The 20,668-nt window shown below is 50.9% G+C and overlaps 1 protein-coding gene across 3 annotated transcripts in view; it reads right to left on the bottom strand.

The window, feature by feature from the left end:
• Positions 1 to 2,837: 2,837 nt before the first annotated feature.
• MTMR4 (myotubularin related protein 4) overlaps positions 2,838 to 20,668 on the bottom strand; it is a 56,552-nt gene continuing 38,721 nt past the window's right edge. For all 3 annotated transcript variants that reach the window (XM_059486898.1, XM_059486899.1, XM_059486897.1), the window contains 12 exons: positions 17,153 to 17,266; positions 11,724 to 11,920; positions 11,362 to 11,490; positions 10,229 to 10,340; positions 9,603 to 9,798; positions 8,969 to 9,154; positions 8,018 to 8,188; positions 7,758 to 7,912; positions 6,194 to 7,406; positions 5,751 to 5,861; positions 5,418 to 5,506; positions 2,838 to 5,054 (listed from right to left, as the gene is read on the bottom strand). In XM_059486898.1, coding sequence (XP_059342881.1) covers positions 4,877 to 5,054; positions 5,418 to 5,506; positions 5,751 to 5,861; positions 6,194 to 7,406; positions 7,758 to 7,912; positions 8,018 to 8,188; positions 8,969 to 9,154; positions 9,603 to 9,798; positions 10,229 to 10,340; positions 11,362 to 11,490; positions 11,724 to 11,920; positions 17,153 to 17,266 — 2,851 coding nt within the window. In that variant the 3' untranslated portion in view covers positions 2,838 to 4,876. The remainder of the gene's footprint in view (positions 5,055 to 5,417; positions 5,507 to 5,750; positions 5,862 to 6,193; positions 7,407 to 7,757; positions 7,913 to 8,017; positions 8,189 to 8,968; positions 9,155 to 9,602; positions 9,799 to 10,228; positions 10,341 to 11,361; positions 11,491 to 11,723; positions 11,921 to 17,152; positions 17,267 to 20,668) is intronic.

Below are 20,668 nucleotides of genomic sequence, written 5' to 3' on the forward strand. Positions count from 1 at the left end.
CCCCGCCATCCCCTCACAGCCCCCCTCAGGCCACATCGCCCTCCCGCGCTGGCCGAGGCCCAGGGGTGCTCAGCGCCCTGAGGGTGGGGCTGAGGTAATATGGCAGGAAACGGGCGCTGCCATGAGGAGCGGCTGAGGGAGCTGGGAGGGGCTCAGCCTGGAGCAAAGGAGGCTCAGGGGGCCCTTGTGGCTCTGCACAGCTCCTGACAGGAGGGGACAGCCGGGGGGGTCGGGCTCTGCTCTCAGGGAACAGGGACAGGAGGAGACGACATGGCCTCAGTCTGGGCCAGGGGAGCCTCAGGGTGGATTTTGGGGAAATTCCTTCCTGGAATTTGCTGTCCAGCCCTGGCACAGCTGCCCAGGGCAGGGGTGCAGTCCTCACCCCTGAAAAGGTTTAACAGCCATGCGGATGTGGCACTTGGGGACATGGGTCAGTGCTGGCCTTGGCAGTGATGGAGAACAGTTGGACTCAGTGATCTCAGAGGGTTTTTTCAATCTTAATTATTCTGTGATTCTGAAGCTGCATGAGCAGCCTAAGCTTGGTGAGGCTGAAGCTGTGCACTGCTTTTGTCAACTTTTTTTTGTTTCAAATTATGATAACTTTAAACATACTGCAGGATGCGTGCAGCATCTTTAATCTACAGACAATTATTTTATCTAGGGACAGACAGACACCAGAAGTCCCATAAACAAATGGCAGCACCCCAAGTTCACTTTCACAGAAGCCCAAGATTTTGGGAGAGAAATGTGTGAACTATCACTGAAAACAGACACACACTACAGAAAGTTCGGAAATCCTTCCTGCCTGTGTCCCTCACTTTGAACTGTCTCCTGCACAGGACTCACAGAGTTCACAAGGCCACACATCACCGTCCTCTTCCTCTTCTTCCTCCACATCCCCGGCCATTTCAGTGTTACCCATTAACATACCTGAGTAACCCCAGCCCTTGCCAGCCTGACCTGGCTTGTCACTACACTGAAATGTGTGTTTATTTTGTTGTGTGGCTGCTGAGATAGCATGGCACATCACACGCAGCCCCAGTTGTTAATTCACCAAGGATTCCTGGCAGTTGGTGCATGGATGGGGAAGGCTTTGATGTCCCTGTTTGTGCTGGGTTCAGACTCATTTCGGCAGATATTGATTACCTCAGGTTGAACGTGTTGGCAACGAGGGCTATATGTTCCTGTAGTGATAACACTTCCCTCCATGCTTAATAAGCAGGAGAGTTCAGTGCCCTTCGCTGGGGTGGCCAGGCTGACGTGACACTAGCCACAAGTGTCCTAGCAGCTTGTTACTTAATAAATACTGTTTATAAATAATGATTTATCTTTTAACTGTGCATGGGGGAATTGTGCTGTGGTATTTTCCCTGCTGGGGATAAGAAGCCAACAGGTCCCAGCAGTCAGCCTCTCCAGATGACATTGGGACTGCTAAAGATGGAAGTTAATAATAAATGGCCTTTTCCTGCAAAAATGCTGGTCATGACTAATATTGAGCAGTGTTGCTGTGGCAGAGCACCCACCACAGCTGGGACCAGCACCTCCAACAAGTGTCCTGCCACAGGCAGTCTCAATGTGACCAGCCTGTCACACCTGTGGTGGCTGTGGTGGGCAGCAGGTAGATGTGGGCCAGCCATGGTTAATGTGACTGTTTGACCACAAATCAGATTGGACTGGGCTGGAGCCCTGCCGAGGGTCAGCAGTGTCATCCTCGGGTCAGCAGTCAGGGATTCTCTCTGAGGGTCAGCAGCTGCCTGGGGGACTTCCTCAAAGCCTCCGCGGGGCAGTGACTGCACATTCCGTATAGAGGCCGCCCCTCTAAACTCTTCATAATTCTCATGTCAGTTGGGTAGTACCAATTCCATTTTACATCACAAATCTGTATTCAAGTGTTTGCAGGGCTATAATTTCACCGATTTATCTGGTTTCTAGAAATAATCTCATTTAAACACCTTCTTTCTCTCAGTTTTACAATCTCCAGCAAAAGCAGTTTCCTGAGCTGACCTCATGTGAGGAACAATGGTTCACATTTCAATGTGACAAACTGTCCTGTTCCCCGCATTTCTGATACGAGGCCTTTAGGTATCACCTGTCTGACAGGAACACCTGAGCCGAATTGAGGGAGTAGTTTACCAGGGATCTGCTGAATTTCAGTATCCCCGGATCTCTGAATTGAGGACAGACTTCCAAGGAGATTCTCTCTGGCTCCATCACAAAGTATAACTGACCTGCAGCACCATCCAGCTGACAAAGCACTGTCCCAGGATGCTCCAAGCCCTGTCCAGCCTGGCCTTGGGCACTGCCAGGGATCCAGGGGCAGCCCCAACTGCTCTGGGCACCCTGAGCCAGGGCCTGCCCACCCTCACAGGGAACAATTCCTAATTCCCAATATCCCCTCTATCCCTGCCCTTTGGTAGTGGGATGCCATTCCCTGTGTTCTGTCCCTCTGCCCCTTGTCCAAAGTCCCTCTCTTGGAGCTCCTTTAGACACGGGAAGGGGCTCTATGGTCTCCCCAGAGTCTTCTCTTCTCCAGGTGAACAATCCCAACTCTCTCAGCCTTTCCTCATAGCAGGGAACCCTGCCTAACAATGCTTCCTTAGAAAGAAAACAACTCCTTGAGTTCTTACAGGAGAGGCTGGAAGGCCCTGGTTATCCTGGGAAGGACATCCTGCAGGTTTGTTTGGAAGAGGGCAGAGGTGTTGTGTGCCCTACCTGTGATTCTGATTGTGAGAAGGGATATTAAATCCCTAATGCACCTTAATCAAGGGAAAAGCAGCTTGAAATCCCCTGGGCAAGCAGAACTCCCCCCACAGAGGAAAGAAGGGGCCAAACCCAGCAGCACTAATATAGAGATTTTATTTCGACTGTATCGAGTTGTACAGCACATTTTGTTTGTCACAATGCCATCAAACTGACTGGAGTTTTTGGCCAGCACATTGTGACGCTGAGACTCACAAGAGCTAAAAGCAGTTTGGACTAATGGCCTGAATGGGAGGGCCAGCAGTACCTGGTTTCTGGCTTCCTCATCACTTGCAGTCATTCCAACATGTGCAAAACAGGAGCAAATCCAAGTTCCTTCTGCCAGGCCAATGGTCACACTTCCATGTTCAGCAATGACTGCAAGGTACAAGGCAGGGGAGAATCTGAAGCAAGGTGCCTTCTCGTCCCAGAGCCACGTTGTTTGTTCCCAGTATGGAAAAAAAGCACAGTCTAAGTACAGGGTCTTCAGATGATGAGCTTCACTTACACAAAACCAGAGGCTGACAAGTCAAAGTGCAGGAAAGGGTCCTTATTTCATTCCTTCTGATGGAGATGACAAACCATTACTGAAAGATCTGGGAAATCACAACAGAGTCAAGTCCTTTGCCTTGTTAGCAGACCAAGGTCCTCCCTGCCACAAACCAAGTCTCAGCTCCTGAAGTGCAGAATATATTGGAAAGAAAACCTACATTTCTGCAAAGAAACGCTCCACTTTCAAACTCTTCTTCCTGACTAGTATCCACAGATGCCTTACAGAGGAGGCAGGATGGATGCTCCTCAAGGGATCCAGGGATCCCTTACAAGCCCACTGAAGCCCACTTTATAAACCATTCTTCCTTTCTAAACCCAGTTCTTTGTCCTTAGGATGAGTTGGGATTCCTGCTCTCTAGTTTAAAGAAGAAGCAGAGAGGCATTTACAAGTTGGCAACTCTGAACTTTGACCACTGCACAAGGAGACAAAAAAAGAAGTCAAATTCAAGAGGCGTTTCAGGTAGCACTGGGGCAAGTCAGAGAGATTGTTTCCACCACTGAACAAATGCCACATGTCATGGTTCTCACTGCAGCTGTACATCCTAAAGTGAAAAGCACAGACCGTAGTGTCTATGTCAGCCAGTACCCTTTCCCACCCCCAATTTGGTATCGATGCTTCATTCTCCCTTCTTCGGGTTACATTAAGTGCACAGAAATATATAGCAGCATTTGGACTGAAACCCTCACATACACCAGACAGCACATTCCAGGAGGTAAAACAACACATTATGGCCTATACCCTCAAGGTATCAAGTTTTCAGGATAAAGAGCAGTAGGAAGTGGAGAGCTGAGGGCAGAAAAGGGGAGGAGGAGCAACACAGGAACATGAGTTCTGTTTCCATGCCAGGAGAGGATCAGGGTGCCATTCCTGTGTTAGCACCAGGCTGTGCACAACCGCAGACAAAGCAAAGGGGCAGAGCAGAAGTGAAAAGCCAATCTCCCATCGCCCCGTGGTGTTGGGGGCAGGGACAAAGTCCAGTGCGACACTGATCCCAGCGGAGCCTGAAAATGGGCACGATCTGCTCAGCCCTTTTCAGCTGGAATGAATTTCTCTTCAGAGCCCGAGAGAAAATCAATTAGTGATGGCTAGTGAGTCTTGTTCACCAAGCTGATCGCAAATCACACTCATGGGAAGAAAATCTACAGATCTGCTCCAGGCTGAGGCCCTTCCAATGCCCACGGGACCATCGGGAGCTTGTCCTCTTCCTTCTCACACAGCAGCCTGCCTTTGGAGGGGGAGGTGGTTCTAAACATGCCTTTCTATTGCTTTGGGGGGACTTTGCACAGGCAAACAGCTGTGAAAATGTTGCTTTCCAGACCACAAAAGGAAGAGGTTGTGATCTTCTCTCAGCCCTAGGCCATCAGGGCTACAACACACGGGCCCACCAGCTCCGGGGTGGGGACACAGCAAACTTTGATCTGAGCTCCTCTGCTCCAGCCCGGCAGCGAGGCTGCTGCAGACAGTGCATTCCAGCTTGGTGTTCAAGTGTTGCACCAAAGGCCTTCACAGTTACGCTGGAGGCAGAGTCACCCTTCAAACCCATGAGAGAAAAGGCTGGGCTTAGACAGGTCCTTTGTCTGGCATTCAGCTGGAAGCTGTGGCAATGGGTTTCTTCATATGTTGGCTCATGAGCTCCCTGGCACGAGACACTTGGATATGGTCAAAACAGGAGTTACAAACAAGGACAGGGTCGTACAACTGCTGATCAGGGATGGGCAGCTTCAGATGGCAGCAGGTAGCACAGAACACATTCCCACAGTTCCTGTCAAGGAGCAAGAAAACCAGTGAGAAGAGAGCTGAGACCACCACAGCAGAACTTCAGCAAGTTCTGGTTCAGGTCAGGGCAAAGCACCAGCCTGACTGAGGATTGTAAATGTGTTTTTTATACTGTGGTCAGCAGTGCAAGCAAACTGCTAGTGCTGACAGGGACTCATTGCTGTCCAGGAAAGGGATCAAAGGCCTTGGAAAAATAGAAACAAGAACAATGTAGAATGGAACTCTGCAGGGAACTGATGAGGCCTGGCATGTAGTGGAAAGACCTAAAAGCTTCTCCTGGGAGCTGGAGGGAACAGACCTGGCAGAGGGGCATTTTGTGACACCGGGCCCAGAGCGCTGACATTTTTACCTGCAGTGGTGCCTCCGTTTGGCCAGCCAGAACTCACAGTCACAGTTGAAGCAGTGTGAGGCCATGTGGTCTGGGACCCACCGCGTGACCTAGGGCAGACACCAGTTAGCTCCCATCTGTAACCCCCCCAGTGACAGCTCTGGGCAAACTCGGGGTGGCTTTGGGCCACACCTCACAGTGAGCCTACCCCATCTGAGCCATTAGCAGCAGAGATGTGTCAAGGACATGCTCACTGCCTTACTTCCAGACCACTCTCTGCAGCTGTGCCCACCCAGGTCAGCTGCAAAAAACATTCCCTCCCACTGCATCACAGCTCCATGATGGGACACATACCTCAGTCTCCTTCTTATCCACAGGTTCCCAGCTTGCTTCTGACAAACATTCCTCACTGTGGTCCGAACAGAAATCCTCCGTGTCACTGCCGTCTGATTCTTTAAGACACGTCTGTAAAACGAGACCAGGTCACCAATCCCCTCTGCTGCTGGGCACACACTCCAGGGCACGCCCTGCTCCACACACTCTGCGCTGGTGAGGGGCACCCAGGTGGCTCCCGAGCCCCCAGACATGGGGCAAAGCATCCATGAGTGTGTAGGAGTTTAGTCCTCAAGCAGCAGAGATACCTCTGGGTGGAGGAGGACATGGCCAGGACAGGGACACGACTGACAGAGGAACAATCTTTCCCACCCCCTCTAAAAGGTATGGAGAGCTGTGGGTTGGAGAGGGAGGTGTACAGAGGTACAGGGACCCGGCGTGGGGTGCGAGCGGCCTGTACTCACAAAATCATCCTCGTAGTCCATGGGGGGCTCGGCCGGAGGGGCGCAGAAGTGGCGAATGTCCAGGCGCAGCTGCAGCTCCCGCACCTGCCGGCGCAGCTGCTCCACCTCCTGCTTGTAGCTGGCCTCGATCTGCCGCAGCCGGTGCTGGATCACATCCGTGGGGAAGGGCAGCCCGTCGTCATCCGGGTACACAGGAGGCACGGGAGAGGGACATTTTGGCGGCAGGTGCTTGGGACCAGAGGCTTGTTTCAGGTGACAGGGCAGCCACAAACGGCTGGGCTTCCCGAAATGTGTGCTCACATGGCCGGCACAGGCCGAGGGCTTCCCACCTTCCCTGCCAGACCATGGCCCACTGAGGCACAGGCCTGGGGCCCGCAGGGGTTTGCTGCTCAGCCTCTTGCTGCAGCAGCCATAGGAGAGGAGGTGTCTGGGGGTGGGCTCCCCGTTGGGGAGCGATGTCACCATGCCTTGAAAACTGTCCCAATTGCACCCCAGGAAGGAGAACTCGCTGCTTTGGCTCTGGGAAATGGGCTTGCGCCATTGCTCCAGCAGGACCCTCCCCGGCTGGCCAGGTTCCTCGAAGGGCATGCTCTGGCCAGCATCACCTCTGCCCTTGTCTGCATCTGGGCATGCGATACCCAGGGCAGGGCCTGGGATGTCCTGAGAATGGGTGCCTGGTGCCAGGGACTCCTGGCTGGAAATGTCTGGGCAGGTGGTGATTCTTTTAGGACAGCCTCCTCTGTTGGACACAGTGCCAGCAGCCTTCAAAGGTTCCTGAGGACAGGTTTCCAAATGCCTTCCAGAACTGGTGGAAACCTTGTCACTGTTTTCCTGTCCAGAAGGATTAGGATCTGGACCTCTGCAATCCAGTTCCTCCATGAGTGTTCCATTTCCCTCTTCCACCTCCACAGGGACACTGCTGGCTGGCAGAGCAGACTGGCTACCCAGCTGCCTGCTCGGTCCTTCATGCTCAGCATGGCTGCTGCCTTGCAGGGAAGGGTTCTCCTCCTCCTCCTCCTCCTCCCTGGGCTGTGCCTCTCCTGTGGTCACTGCAGCACCTTCACCTCCTTCAGTGTTGGCATGCCGGGCTTCCAAGCCCACCCGCACCTCCTGACAGTGGTTGTTCAGGTTGGGGTCACTGGATGTGCGGGTCAGAGGGCTGCTGGAGTCACAGGCTGAGAGCAGGTCATCCATAGATCTTGTCTTTGGTAATCTAGAACCCAAAACCAAAGCAAATCTCACAATAAACCCCCCAAAACTTCCCTGGTTTCACTCAAAACTGAGATGAGGACAGGGAAATATTCCTCATTACAGCTCCAGCAGTCGGTGGAGATGGGCAGTGCAGCTACAGGAGCCGAAATGCACAACACCACAGTGTGGCCTCCTGCCTTTGGGGTGCAGCAGGGACCTCAACTCTTTCTCTAAGTGGCTGGAACACTGCTACAGAGCTCTTGCTCCCACAAGGAAGATGAGAACAACAACAGAGAAACTACAAGAAACTACAAGAAGGACAGGAAGATCTATGGGTATGCAACACCTTGAGCCTGAAGCTTTAAGCTCTTACCTGTCCAAACACCTGCCACTGAAGTCCTGGCTCTGAGATCCGGGGGGCATGTAGATGTCCATGTCCTCCTGTCCCAGAGGATGTGGCGAGGAGGCCGGGAGGTACACGGCTGTCCAGAGGTGCAGGGCGCGCACGTGGCACACGGGATGCAGCACCTGCGACAGCGTGGTCAGAGCCCGACGCCTCGGAAACCCCTTCAGCCCCTCCCCAGTGCCTGCCAGGGGAAAAGCCTGCAAAGCAGGGTCAGGAGCTCCACTGACCTGCTCGGATCCGGGCATGTAGAGCAGGTTGTGGAAGTTCTTGTTGCCAGCCCGCAGCAGGGACCACACGGAGCACGTGCGCTTGTAGATGTTGTGCATCTCACGCTCGCAGGGGCTGTTCCCCAGGAAGGTCCCGTAGAGGCAGGAGTACGTGTGCTGCACCAGCTTCACCTGCGGCAGGGAGGGGGAGCCACACTCAGAGCCACGGGGAAAAGGGGGCTCCTGCCTGCAGGAGACATCTTCCCCTCCTCTGGGATGACTCATGCACTGCCTACCCTGGGTGACCTCACTGCTGTCCTTGCTTCCACACTGGGCAGTACAGGGATCACTTCAAATGAAGGGAAAGTAATACGCAGCTGATACCAAACCCATCCCTCTAGAACCAAATGACTCTTTAGAACCTTGTCCTGTCTTTTTGGTAAGACAGAGATTAATTTTTTTCCTCTATTTTTTAAAAAATATTTCAGACCCATACAGCTCTGAGATATGCAAATCAAACCAGTGCTGCTGCTGGCATTTGAGTTCCCTGGGGTGGAAAGTGACTGGAGAAGGGATTTAGGAAAACCAGAGTATACAAACCCTCCACCACCCCTTCATGGGAGAACAGATTTAAACTAAAAGAAAACAAATTTAGATGAGATGTTACAGAGAAACTGTTCCCTGTGAGGGTGGTGAGACCCTGGACCAGGATGCCCAGAGAAGCTGTGGCTGTCTCTTCCCTGAAAGTGTCCAAGGCTGGAGACAGCAATCTGGATCAGTGGAAGGTGTCCCTGCCCATGGCAGGGGATGGATGGAATGAGATGGGCTTTAAGTTCCCTTCCAATCCAAACCATTCTGGGATTCTGTGATCACATCACGATGTCCCAGGTTCTGCAGATCTCTTTTCTTTCAACTCCAGTACTGTAAAACATAACGACCTTCCCTCTGTCTTTGCTCATATGTATTTCTTACCAGAAAAGCTTCATTAAATTCGAAGAGGCAGGGAAATTGCTTCAAAAGCTGATGAACAGCATCCAGCCACTGGAGAAAAACTGGGCACTGCTCGTTCTGATCCTCCACCTTTTCCTGGTGTCCACAGCGATCCCCAAACTTGTGACCAAAGTCCAGCCAGTCCGATTCAACGAGCACCTGGAAGCCCTGTGATTAAAGAAAAACAGCTGCAGAGACTTTGCCGAGGACATGTGGCAGGACAAAGCAAGCCCCATGCACCCGTAAAGGCTGGGAAGGAGGCTACTGCAGTGCCTGGTTTGGGAGCAAAGCTCACCAGGGTTGAAGGTTTCCAGACACAAACTAACAGTTGTTATGTCTATGCAGTAACCAGCTCAGAGAATTCAGAGTAGGGAAGCAGCTGAACTTTGAGCACAAGATGGTATTTCCAACGGCACTTCCCCAGGCTGGGCAGAGGAATGAGGAACAGTTCACCCAAAACAGGCAGGAAGAGAACAGGGAAAACTCGACACCCACCACAGCAGCTCAAAAACACCACTAAGCTTATTCCCAAATGCAGTGCTGCTCCTTTCCACGGGGATTCCAAGATAAAAGCTGCCTTTGAACAGACATGCATTGCACCAGAACACAATGCTACCTCCATGGTCCTGTAGTAAGGGTCCAGGAGAATCTTTGCCAGCGCCACAATCTGCGGGGTCCTGTCCCAGCCATCGGAGCAGTGAACCAGCACCGGACGCCCTTCCCTGTCCACGGCACTGGAGACCAGCACTGCTGCCTTCAGCATGACTGACAGATGCTGCAGCCACTTGGTGCTCTCCAGGGCTGAAAGCCAGCTGCAAAGGGGAAAAAAGGCAAGAATGGTTGCTTAGCTCTCTATTGAAGAAAAAAAAAATCCATTTTAACTTCAGTTTTCCTGGAGTCCTCAGCAAAAATCAATCTTTTCTAAAACATGTCCCAGAGGACCCAGGGAGCCTGGAAAGAAGGGCAAAGAATCCAACCCCAAATTTAATTTTTCTCAAATTCACCCACAGTTTAGAAACCCCCAGAGGATACACACAAGCAGGTGACACTGAGACAGTGCCACAATCCCTTCTGGATTAATGGAGCGAAATTAGCAGCATTCAAGCACTGTGAACACTTTCCCATCCCTCCATTTTCTTAGTTAGAAACCTGGGATAAAAAAAAGGAAAACAGAGTGGAAACCCCCCCCCCCAGGTCACTGACAGATATGGCATCAAACTCAGCTAGAGAAGAGTCACTCACTTGCTGGGGTCTGGCACCTGACTGCAGACAGCACGCAGATACTGGAAGCTGTTCCGGATGGAGTGGATGTTGGCCATGCCCATGAACACGACTTCACAGTTGGGATAATACTCTGATACAAGAGACAGGAACATTTAGAAAGAGCTAGGGAGCTACAGAACATTCTGAGCTGGAAGGGACCCACAAGGGTCATCAAATCCAACTCTGCTGCGACTGCAGCAACTGCCTCCACACCCCAGTGCAGCCACCCCTCCCACACCACCCCTGGTGTTCATGGAGTCACTAAGGTTGGGAGAAACCTCCAAGGTCATTGAGTCAAACCATTTCCCAGCACTGCCAAGGCCACCATGTCCCCAAGTGCCATATCCACAGACCTGTTAAATCCCTCCACAGAGGGGGACTCTTAACACTGCCCTGGGCAGCTGTGCCAGGCCCTGACAACACTTCACTGAAGAAATTTTCCCCATATCCAACCTAAACCTCCCCTGGCACAGTTTGATGCCACTTCTGCTCATCCTGTGCTTTGTTCCCTGGGAGCAGAGCCTGACTCACCTGGCTGCCCACTCCTGTCAGGAGTTGTGCAGAGCCAGAAGATCCTCCCTGAGCCTCCTTTTCTCCAAGCTAAGCCCCTTCCCCAGCTCCTTCAGCTGCTCCTGTGCTCTAGACCCTTCTCTGCTCCATTCCCTCTTTGTGGTCTTTCTTGTCCTAATGGGCACAAAACTGACCCAGTGGCCAGATAAGAGGGACTGTCACTGCTCTGTGACCACTTTATTGCTGGTACAGCTCAGGTGTCATTGACCTGCTGCTCACCTGGGCACACCTAGGCCCATGTTCAGCTGCTGCTAACCAGCACCCCCAGGTCCTTTTCTACTGGGCAGCTTTCCAGCCACTCTGCCCCAGCCTGGAACATTTCAGTGGCGCTGTTGTGAACCAAATGCAGGACCGAGCACTTGGCCTTAATGAACCTCATCCAACTGGCGTTGGCATATTGATCCAGCCCCTCCAGATCCCCGTGTGGGAACATGCTCCCAGAGACCAAGCACCAAAATGCTGTCCCAGTCCTCAGCTGTGCCCTAAGAGCCACTGCCAGGCTCAAGAGGAAGATGTTCTGGGATGCTCTTGGCCCTTGGTACCTTCGCATTCGCAGCCGCCTCCCTTGGCCCTGTTGGCCACGGCTGCCGTGTAGGACCTGGCATCGAGGATCAGCAGCTTCTGAGGGGTCCCTGCATTCTCCACGCCTGAACACGCTGTCAAGGACGAGTCTGCAGGGACACACAAGGACTGAGCTCCTGGCACCTCCCCCCAGTGCCACCGTGAGCCCAGAGAGCCCAGCACACACCACAGTCAATGGGGCCCAGGTTCTCCCCCAGACACTGGGGTAAAGCCCTGCCCTGTGACAGCCCTGGCAGCCCCTCTGCCGTGTCCCCATTGAGGAGGGCTGGCAGGAGCCCTCTGCCGTGTCCCCATTGAGGAGGGCTGGCAGGAGCCATCTCACCGAAGTCGGCGTCGCAGGGCTCGCTGCCGTCGCTGCTCCCAGCCTGCGGTGCGGTGCCCGCCGCCCTGGCGCCGGGGTTCAAGGCACAGGCTTTGGCAATGGATGTCACCAGGTACTCGTCGTCGGCGTTCCGCCAGCCCCACCAGCTGATCTCGGGCTGGCTGCAGCGCGCGATCACCGCCCCGTTGCGCACGTGTCTGCAGGGACACACACACGGAGCCCGCTGAGCCCCCGCGGCGCGGGGCCGGCCCGGGACAGCTCCCTGTGCACAGCCACAGCTGAGCTCTCCTGGCTGCAGATGCTCCATCTACAGCACTGACTCTCATCGAGGAGTGAAAACAACCATTTTTCATCACCTCAGCACTGACACAGAGGCTAAACCAGCCTCATACTTTTATTTACAATAATATAAAATCATTTAGGTTGGAAAAGATCTTCAAGATCCCAAGTCTTGAATTAAACCATAATGATTTTAAGTTCTTCTCTCTGGTTTATAAATACAGTCATATCTATATAGAATAATATCTATTTTATATATTTATAGGTTACAAGATATATTAATATATATAAATAGAAGTCAGATGGGACTTGGGATCTTGAAGGTCTTTTCCATTCTGTGAAATAGAATGGAATACTTTTTGGGAAAGTATGTTATTTCATAGAATCATGGAATAGTTTGGGTTGGAAGGGAGGTTGAAGATCATCTTGTTTGACCCCCCTGCCATGGACAGGGACACCTTCCACTTGATTTTAAGGCTGCTCTGTCCTCTCCTTCTTTTATTCCTTCCTCCAATTCCAGACCCATTGTTAAACCATTTCACTTATCACCTGTAAGTTGGGAAGATGAGCTCACTTGGCATCAGACCAGGGAGTTTCTGGGTGGAGGCCTGAGCTGGTGTTTATCAACAACCCCTAAATGTGAACCCTACCCTGGCTGTGCTTACTGACGAGGAGATCTGAAATAGGAATCAGCGCATTTCTCACATGAACACACTGGTCAAGTCATTCCCAACTGGCCTGGGAAGGGAAGGGACTGTGATGTGACAAAGCTGCTGATAGAGAATGACCCAGAGAGTGTGAAATTTAGCATTACAAGTGAAGAGTATTTACAGATGATCAAAGCATAACCCCAGCTGTGACATGGAGCAGTTTGGTGCAGATCCCAAAGGCTTTGAAGTCACTGGGAAGCTCTCAAAAGCCTCAACTCAGTGCTCAAGAGAAGCATGAAGGTTAAGGATGTGCTAACAGTTACTGGGAAAGGAATAAGAAATAAAATATTATGGCTTCACATCTTAACCATCCTAAAATGACACAAACTCCTCTCAAAAAGGATCATGTAGTTAAACCAAGCTCCAGAGATAGGTGGCACAGACACAAGCAAGCACTGGAATGGCCATGCCATGTTTCAGAAACACAAGTATCTCTTAGACAACAAACAAAACCAAGAGTGGACTCACAGCCACAGTGCAACGCGGAACTACCAACTGGTTCCAACACTTGGTGGCAGGTTCACCAAGTGACCATGAGACAGTCACCCATTCTCCCAAATGGGTGTAGGAAATCTAAGATAGCAGATGCTCCGAAGATGCCCCAGGAAAGAGCACCTGCATCCCAATCTCGTTTGTTACCTGCAGCACCCTGAGGTGCTGCTCCTGCTGCCTGGTCCTTCCTGGAGATGGAAAAATGAACTCCACAGCCCTGAACCAGACCCACACACCAACCATTCTCAACCATCCCACCACCCCTCCTGCAGCATTTATCTGGAGACCACAGAGTCAAGGAATGGCTTGTGGTGGAAGGAACCTTAAAGCCCATCCCATTGCACCCCCTTCATGGGCAGAGGTATCTTCCACTGTCCCAGGTTTCTCCAAACCCCATCCAACCTGGTCTTGGGCACTGCCAGGGATCCAGGGGCAGACACAGCTTCTCTGGGCACCCTGTGCCAGGACCGCACCACCCTCACAGGGAACAATTCCTGCCCAATATCTCATGTCACCCTGCCCTCTGTCAGTTTATGTAGCTTCCTTAATGACATCTCACAGATTACAACAACGAAGACTTTGAACTGAAGCCTTCCAAAGAAATAATGTTCATGTTTGGCCAAGTCAAAACACCGTGGGGACCCTTTACTTGAAGTGCTGCTCTGTTTTGCAAGGTGACTTGCACAGCAGTCACTCCCAGGAGATCTATTCCTGCCTTCAGGATCACTCAAGGATGGATAACAGAGAGCAGCAAAGGCTTTGTTTATAGTAGTAAATGAAACAGAGCCAAGGTGTGGACTTAAGCACCAGCCTGTGATCATCCAAGCCTGTTTGTGAGCCACCCACAGCTCCTGGCCTGTGCCAAGCAACACTTTCCCAGACAACTTGAGCACGTTTTTGGGAAGGGCAGGTGCTGTGCCAGGGGCTGCTCCCAGCAGGCAGCCTGGGGAACAGGACAGGGCGCGGGCACTGCAGCTGCTCCGGGCAAAGCTGCCCGTGTCACCACGGTTGCACTGAACTCACAAAACTCTTGGTAACACAAACCTCTGAGCACTGAACAACGGCTGGGGACCTTCAAGGGACACGGTGACCTGCCAGTAAACAAGGAAATGTGGCAGCACCAACGCGTGTGAAGCCACCAGCAAGCAGAAAGTACAGCAGGTGCCAGCAGAGGAACCAAAACCACAGCTGAGCTTGCAAGGAGCTTCCCAGGACAGGGGAGCACCAGAACCTGACTCTGCCTTCCCTGCACATCTCCCCAGCACAGGAACCATTTAAGGCCTTTTCTTACCTGGGAGTTTTGGGGAGGTTTTTCTCAAAGGAAAAAGTTTCTTTATTGAAACTGGAATGTCAGAAAGTGCCAGAGTGTTTTAACTAATATGGAGCAAATGATTCTTTAGGGATCCTCAGTTTAGTTTTGACTAAATGACTCAAGACCCTTTCATGGTCCAAAGCTGCAATATGAAGTGCCTCTGTAGTTTATCAGTTGAGTTTTTCCTCACAGAGTTATTCTGAGCACAAGGCTAGAGCACATCTGATACTGTCAGCACATGCCATTTAACCTCCAACAATCCTCCACAATGGATTAATACATAGTTTAGTGGAAGGCAGCAGCAGGGGGGCAGGAAGTAGACAATTCTCAAGGTCCTTTCCAACCCAAATCATTCCATGATTCTATTATCTCCCAAGTACCTTTGTTATTTCCTGGACAAGTCAAGGAGCTTGGCTTAATGCACAAGAAAGAGCCTGGAGAGGGTTTACTGAGCTGAGCCTGAAGGTTCCCAGCTGAGATGTGTGTGTGTATAGATGCTCCATTTCCCACATCCCTGGGATAAACTCCTGTCTCACTGTGGCAGGATGTGAGAGCCCGAGAGCGAGGCTCAGCCGTGGGGTGGAGCAGTGCCCGCTGTCCCCTGGCAGGGGATGCTGAGCACTGGGTGGAGCATTCCTGCTGCCACAGGCCCAAGGTCTCCTCAAGGTGGCTGAGCAGACACCGCCAGAACTGCCACACCGTGCCCGTCTGCCTCTCTACTTAGCTAAATAATTGATTGCATCCTTTGCCTTGTTTTAGAAGTGGATTGTGCCTAGAGGCTTCAGCATCTCTCCTGTGCATCTCCACTGAGGACTGAGATGGAGACCTGAATTTCTGTTTTACTTAATAGCTAATTTATACTTTTTTCAAGAAATCTGATAATGGGATACCTTTGGTGTCATGTTTTACAGCTCTGACTGTGACCCAGTGAGATCAATCTTATCCAAAAGCTCTGAGGTCTGTCAGAGTCCCTTGGGATGCAGGCACCCATCCATTCTCTCCTGAGCTCCAAGTGAGGAGGAGGAGCTGAGTGTCAGGCTTTTCATTTCCACACAGCACAAGGCATTGCAAAAGCAGCCTTGACCCTCAAGGACCCTCCTGCTCCAAAGACTTCAATCTTGAGGGCAAAGACTAAAAAAAGTGCATGAAAATCAGAGACACATGGGCAAGCACTTGCCCCATCTTGTAACATCACTTGTCAGCGTCTTCTAATCTGATCTCAGGCTGCAAAGGGTTGTACTCAGCTCATAAATTACTGGGTACCATTACAGAGATGTAAAGCAAGGAACAAAATAATTGCTGGAGTAGGAAAAAGACATGGCTTTGCCCTGGGGTGGGTAGGCACAGTGGGACAAGCTCCAGCACCAGGCCATTTTTAGCAGAAGGAATCACAAATACAATTAACTTCTTAGCTGAGCTGGCTACAAGGAGGGAAAGGCTCCATCCGATAAGCTGTGCTCATTCCCACTCTGCTGCAGAGCTGAGCTCCAGAAGGACCACACAGTGTTTGGCCACATCCAACAGCAAGCCAAGAAGTGTGCTGATGCAGAGTTGAGGTACCTGTAAATTCACTGGTTTTGCTTCCTGACTTTCCTATTTTCCAATAGAGCTCTGATCTTTTAAGGTATTTTTATATTTGGATTTGGTGACTGCTAACACAGTCTAAGGCTACAAACCATAATGTACATTTTACAACAGCACAACTGCCTGGGTGCCCCTTTCCACCAGCCTGCTGTTGGTTTCAAACACATCAGTCTCCTGGGAGATACATTTAGGTTAGGGCTAGGGTTAGGAACCAGCCCCTACTTTGCAGAGCCCTGCTCCATTGACTGTGTGGCCTCCTGCACCCCCTCTAGATTATTTCTGGAAGGCAGGTCAGGGAATATTTCATAGAATTACAGATTATTCTAAACTCGAAGGGACCCCCAAGGATCATCCAGTCCAACGCCTGGCCCTGCACAGACACCCCAGCAATCCCACCCTGGGTATCCCTGGAGCTCCTGGAGCTCTGGCAGCCTCGGGGCTGTGACCATTCCCTGGGCAGCCTGGGCAGTGCCAGCACCCTCAGGAGAAAGAACCTTGCCCTGAGATCCTAATCTCTGACACAGCCTAAATGTCTCTGACACAGCCATTCCCTTGGGTCCTGTCCCTGGTCACCCAAGAGCAGAGATCAGAGCTGCCCCTCCACTGCCCCTTGTGAGAAGCTGCAGATCTGGGCATTCCCAGGTCTGTCCAGGCCTGCACACCCTGCTGAGCACAGGCACCCAGCAGGCTCATTTTGGCTCTGATTTCTTTTCAAAGTAGCAGCCACACAAGGACCAACGTGTGGAAAGATTTTGAAACTCTGAGAGAACTTTAATTTGACCTCATCTTGCAACATCTCCCGTAGGAGGAAAGTCACCCACACCTTCAAATCTGACTTAGAACAGCAAAGGACAGTTCTGGAACACTGCTTCTCTCTTCTGGAAAACACCCTGCTGCAGATGGTGCTGGGAGAAGGAGCCCTGGGAGTGTCTCCTTTGCAGGAGGCAAAGGATAAACAGCTCTCCTGCCACCCCTGTCCAAAGCCCCTGCAAGACTGTGAGGACATGGCAGCTGTCATGGCTTTGGAGGAGGGAATTTGGGTTTGCATTTACCTGTACACCACCACAGGGATCCTTTTCCATGACCTGAATGAAGCCACATTCTCCAGCTCCTTGTCAGTGATCCAGACAGGGACCAGCAGCTTCTGGGGATAACTGGAACAAAGTCTGGAGAAGAGAAAGCATGAAAGGCAAGATGAGGACTGAGCAATCAAAAATCTGTCCCAGAGCAGCTCACATTTCCCCAAATTCAACCTGCAGGATTTTGTCTCTTCCTCCTCATATCTGTCTCAGCACAGTGAGACAAAATGTGCTGTCAGGAATGAGCTGAGAGAAGACAGCCTCCTTTCACCCCAGGCCTCATCTCTGGCCTCATACTAAGTATCCTAGTACTTCTCAGGACACCTTTGGAACAACAATTGGATTTAAGAATTCATGAGGGTTTAGGGGAATAGTCAATAATTTACATTAAGTTTTTGTTTTCTTGTAGCAGGTACACACAGAGCTTCTGGTAAAGAATAGCCAACCACTTTCTGCCTGAGAGAACAGGATACATTGTTCAGTGAGGAAGACACAAATCTGCCCAGAAATTCAGCAGTGGGGACTTCGGGGTATGCAAATAAAGTTGCAGGAGTGAGATCTACATCATAGCTTGTTTGGTTGGGTGCCAGAAGTCAAATTCTTGTAGTTATCTGAACATGCACCAGCAGTGAGAGGAGAGAGCACTGCCAGAGGGCAGGGTGACATGGAATATTGGGGAAAATTGTTCACTGAGAGTGGAGAGACCAGGCCCTGGCACAGGTGCCCAGAGCAGCTGTGGCTGCCCCTGGATCCCTGGCAGTGCCCAAGGCCAGGCTGGACAGGGCTTGGAGCACCCTGGGATAGGGGAAGGTGTCCCTACCATAGCAGGGGGTGGAATGGGATGAGCTTTAAGGTTCTTTCCACCACAAACCATTCTGGAATTGTGGCACACACAAAACTCCAGGAGTGCAGGGGGGGCTTTCTGGCTCCTGCAGCTCCTGCCCTGCCCCTGCTGCTCCCAGCACAGGCCAAGGGCAGGCTCAGACACAGCAGGGCCTGGGAGCTGGAGCAGCTGAGCCCCTGCAGCCAGGCAGGCCCAGGAGAGTACATGGCAAGGAACATCAAAGAGCAGCTCTGGCTCAAGGTTATCCCACATCATTTAGCAGGAATGTTTCAGGGCAGATGGGGAGCAATGCGAGGAGGGTGAAAGGATCCAGCCAGTAAGCTCCAGAGGGTGGTGTGGTGTTCCTGAGCCCAGGCTATTCCAGCTGATGGCAACAAGCACAGTTCAGTATTAGTTTATAGAGCTAGTGAAGAACTGCCTGCCACGCTGGAAAATGGCACTCCAGTGTCTAGACAGCTCCTCTGAGAGCCCCAGGCAGAAAGCAATGGTGGCTAAGGAATAAAAACAACTGGGTGAGGATGAGGAATTCAGGAAGCAAAATTAAAGCTGTCAGTTTAGAAGGTGAAGTCCAGGTTATTTGTGGTAGGACGTCTGGGCTTGGACATCTCTGAAATGCCTGAGATTCCATAAGTAAAGGTGGTCATGAAATTAGAGAAGCAGTGAAGCATGACTGAAGATGCAGGAATGTGGGAGAGGGTTAGCACCTGTTCAGGTCTGGAGAAACTTCTGGAATAGCTGAGTCTATACATGAACAGGCTCTGCTGAAGTGCAAACAGTTCCCTGGCACCTCAGATGAAACATGGGTGATGTTTTAAAAGTACAGACTGGGGAGTGGTAGTCCAGAAGAGGCTCAGGAGTGTATCTTCCAAGAGTTAAATCACTAAAACTCTGTAGCCTTAGGGAAACAGTAAGATAGAAATCAATAAAATTCAGGTAGGAAACAGGACATCTTTAAGAAGTGAAGCCAAATTCAAGCAGGGTGCATAGAAACAGGGAATAAGGTGAAGACAAAGTGACATGTCTTTCTAGGCTAGAATTCCAGAGGAATACAGTAGAGGAAGTGAAAACCCAGGGTAAGCAATTCTGTTGGCTTAACAGTATCTTATAAACTGATACAAGGAAGGATATCTGTGGCACCTTACTTTTCAGGGTACAAGCTTTATAGGAAGGCCTAAATAGGCTGAGCTTGTGAACAAAGTGTGGGCAACTTCCAGGGGAAGGTGGCAGTGACACTGTAATACTCAGAGTGACCAGCATCCACCAGAATGTGCACAGATCAAATCCCAAGCCTGAAGAGAAACAGGACAGCATTGAGGCAACATTATCAACCCCTGGAGTGACAGTAATGGCATCCACAGGGGCTGGAAGAGAAGCAGAAATGCTGCAAGGGCAGAAATTCCCATGGGAGACTTGTTTTGCTTCCACACGGGTCTGAACCAAAGGTGACTTTTTCAGACACACCCAGGTGTCTCTTGGTGCTACCAGTAAAATCATCAAGTCTCTGACTCTTCCTTTGGACCTAAGCTGCTCCAAAGCAGAATAACTGAAAATTCCCTTTGTTACAGCATTCATCACTCAGTAGATTCAGTAATGTTTTTAGAGGGGATGAGGCTCCCACAACAGCAACAACAACACAAAGGGTCAAGTTTAGGGCACTTGGGGTTTGAGTCAATATGGCTGTTGGGAGGGAGGTCACTCCTCATGTGTGAGAGCTACCTGAAACATCAGTGAATGAACAGATAGGGCAAATTTAGATTTTCAGAAGGGGTTGTTTGAAATTTTTTGTGTGCCTGTGTTTTTTAACAGGTATGTCCCCACAGAGCTGAAGAATGCTCCTTTAGGAAACAGCTGCTCTTGAGAAGATAAAAAATAGTTCAGAAGCTCAACGATCATTTTTCACCACAATGGGAGTCCTAAAGAAACCACCTGCAGCGGGGTGGCCTGGAAAGCCCCAGGACCAGCCTGAGCCAGACAACAAAGGGAAACAGCCTTGAACTGTGAGGTCTGATGGCAGGAGAGGGCAGCTGGAACAACACAGGAATCAGCACCTGTGAATGGGGATCGATGCAGAACCTTCTTAGCACAGAGATAACAATGAGGGAGAGGAACCATGAATACTCTGGTTTGGAAGGGATCCATGAGGATCGAGTCCAGCCCCTGGCCCTGCACAGGACACCCCAACAAGCCCATCCTGTCCCTGAGAGCCTTGTCCAAGTTCTTGTTTCACAGAAGGCAAACACATGTGCCACTAACAGTCCTCACAGACTTACTGTCCACGTGTTCCTGTGGCAAATCCAAGCAGGGACAGCAATTATCCCTTTCCAATGGTATGGATACTATTAAAATTTATAGAGAAGTGTAAAAAAGACAAAATTTGAATTAAGAGCAGTCTCAGAGACCAGTAGGAAACACCATCTGGCTAAAGCAGTAACAGAACTCCAGGCAAACTTTCTCCTCATAAACTCAAAAGTTAAATAAAATCACAACTGTAAAAAGATGAAACTTAAAAACGAGCGTCAACACTGGAGGCAAAGTGGTTTTGGTGTTTTCCTTTTTCTGAAGGAACTACATGTGAACCAAACACACCAGTGCTAAGGCTGATATGAAACAACTGCCTCAGAGAGCCTGTGTGGACCAGATGGGTA

Source organism: Ammospiza nelsoni, chromosome 21 (genome assembly GCF_027579445.1).
Source record: "Ammospiza nelsoni isolate bAmmNel1 chromosome 21, bAmmNel1.pri, whole genome shotgun sequence".
NCBI lineage: Eukaryota > Metazoa > Chordata > Aves > Passeriformes > Passerellidae > Ammospiza > Ammospiza nelsoni.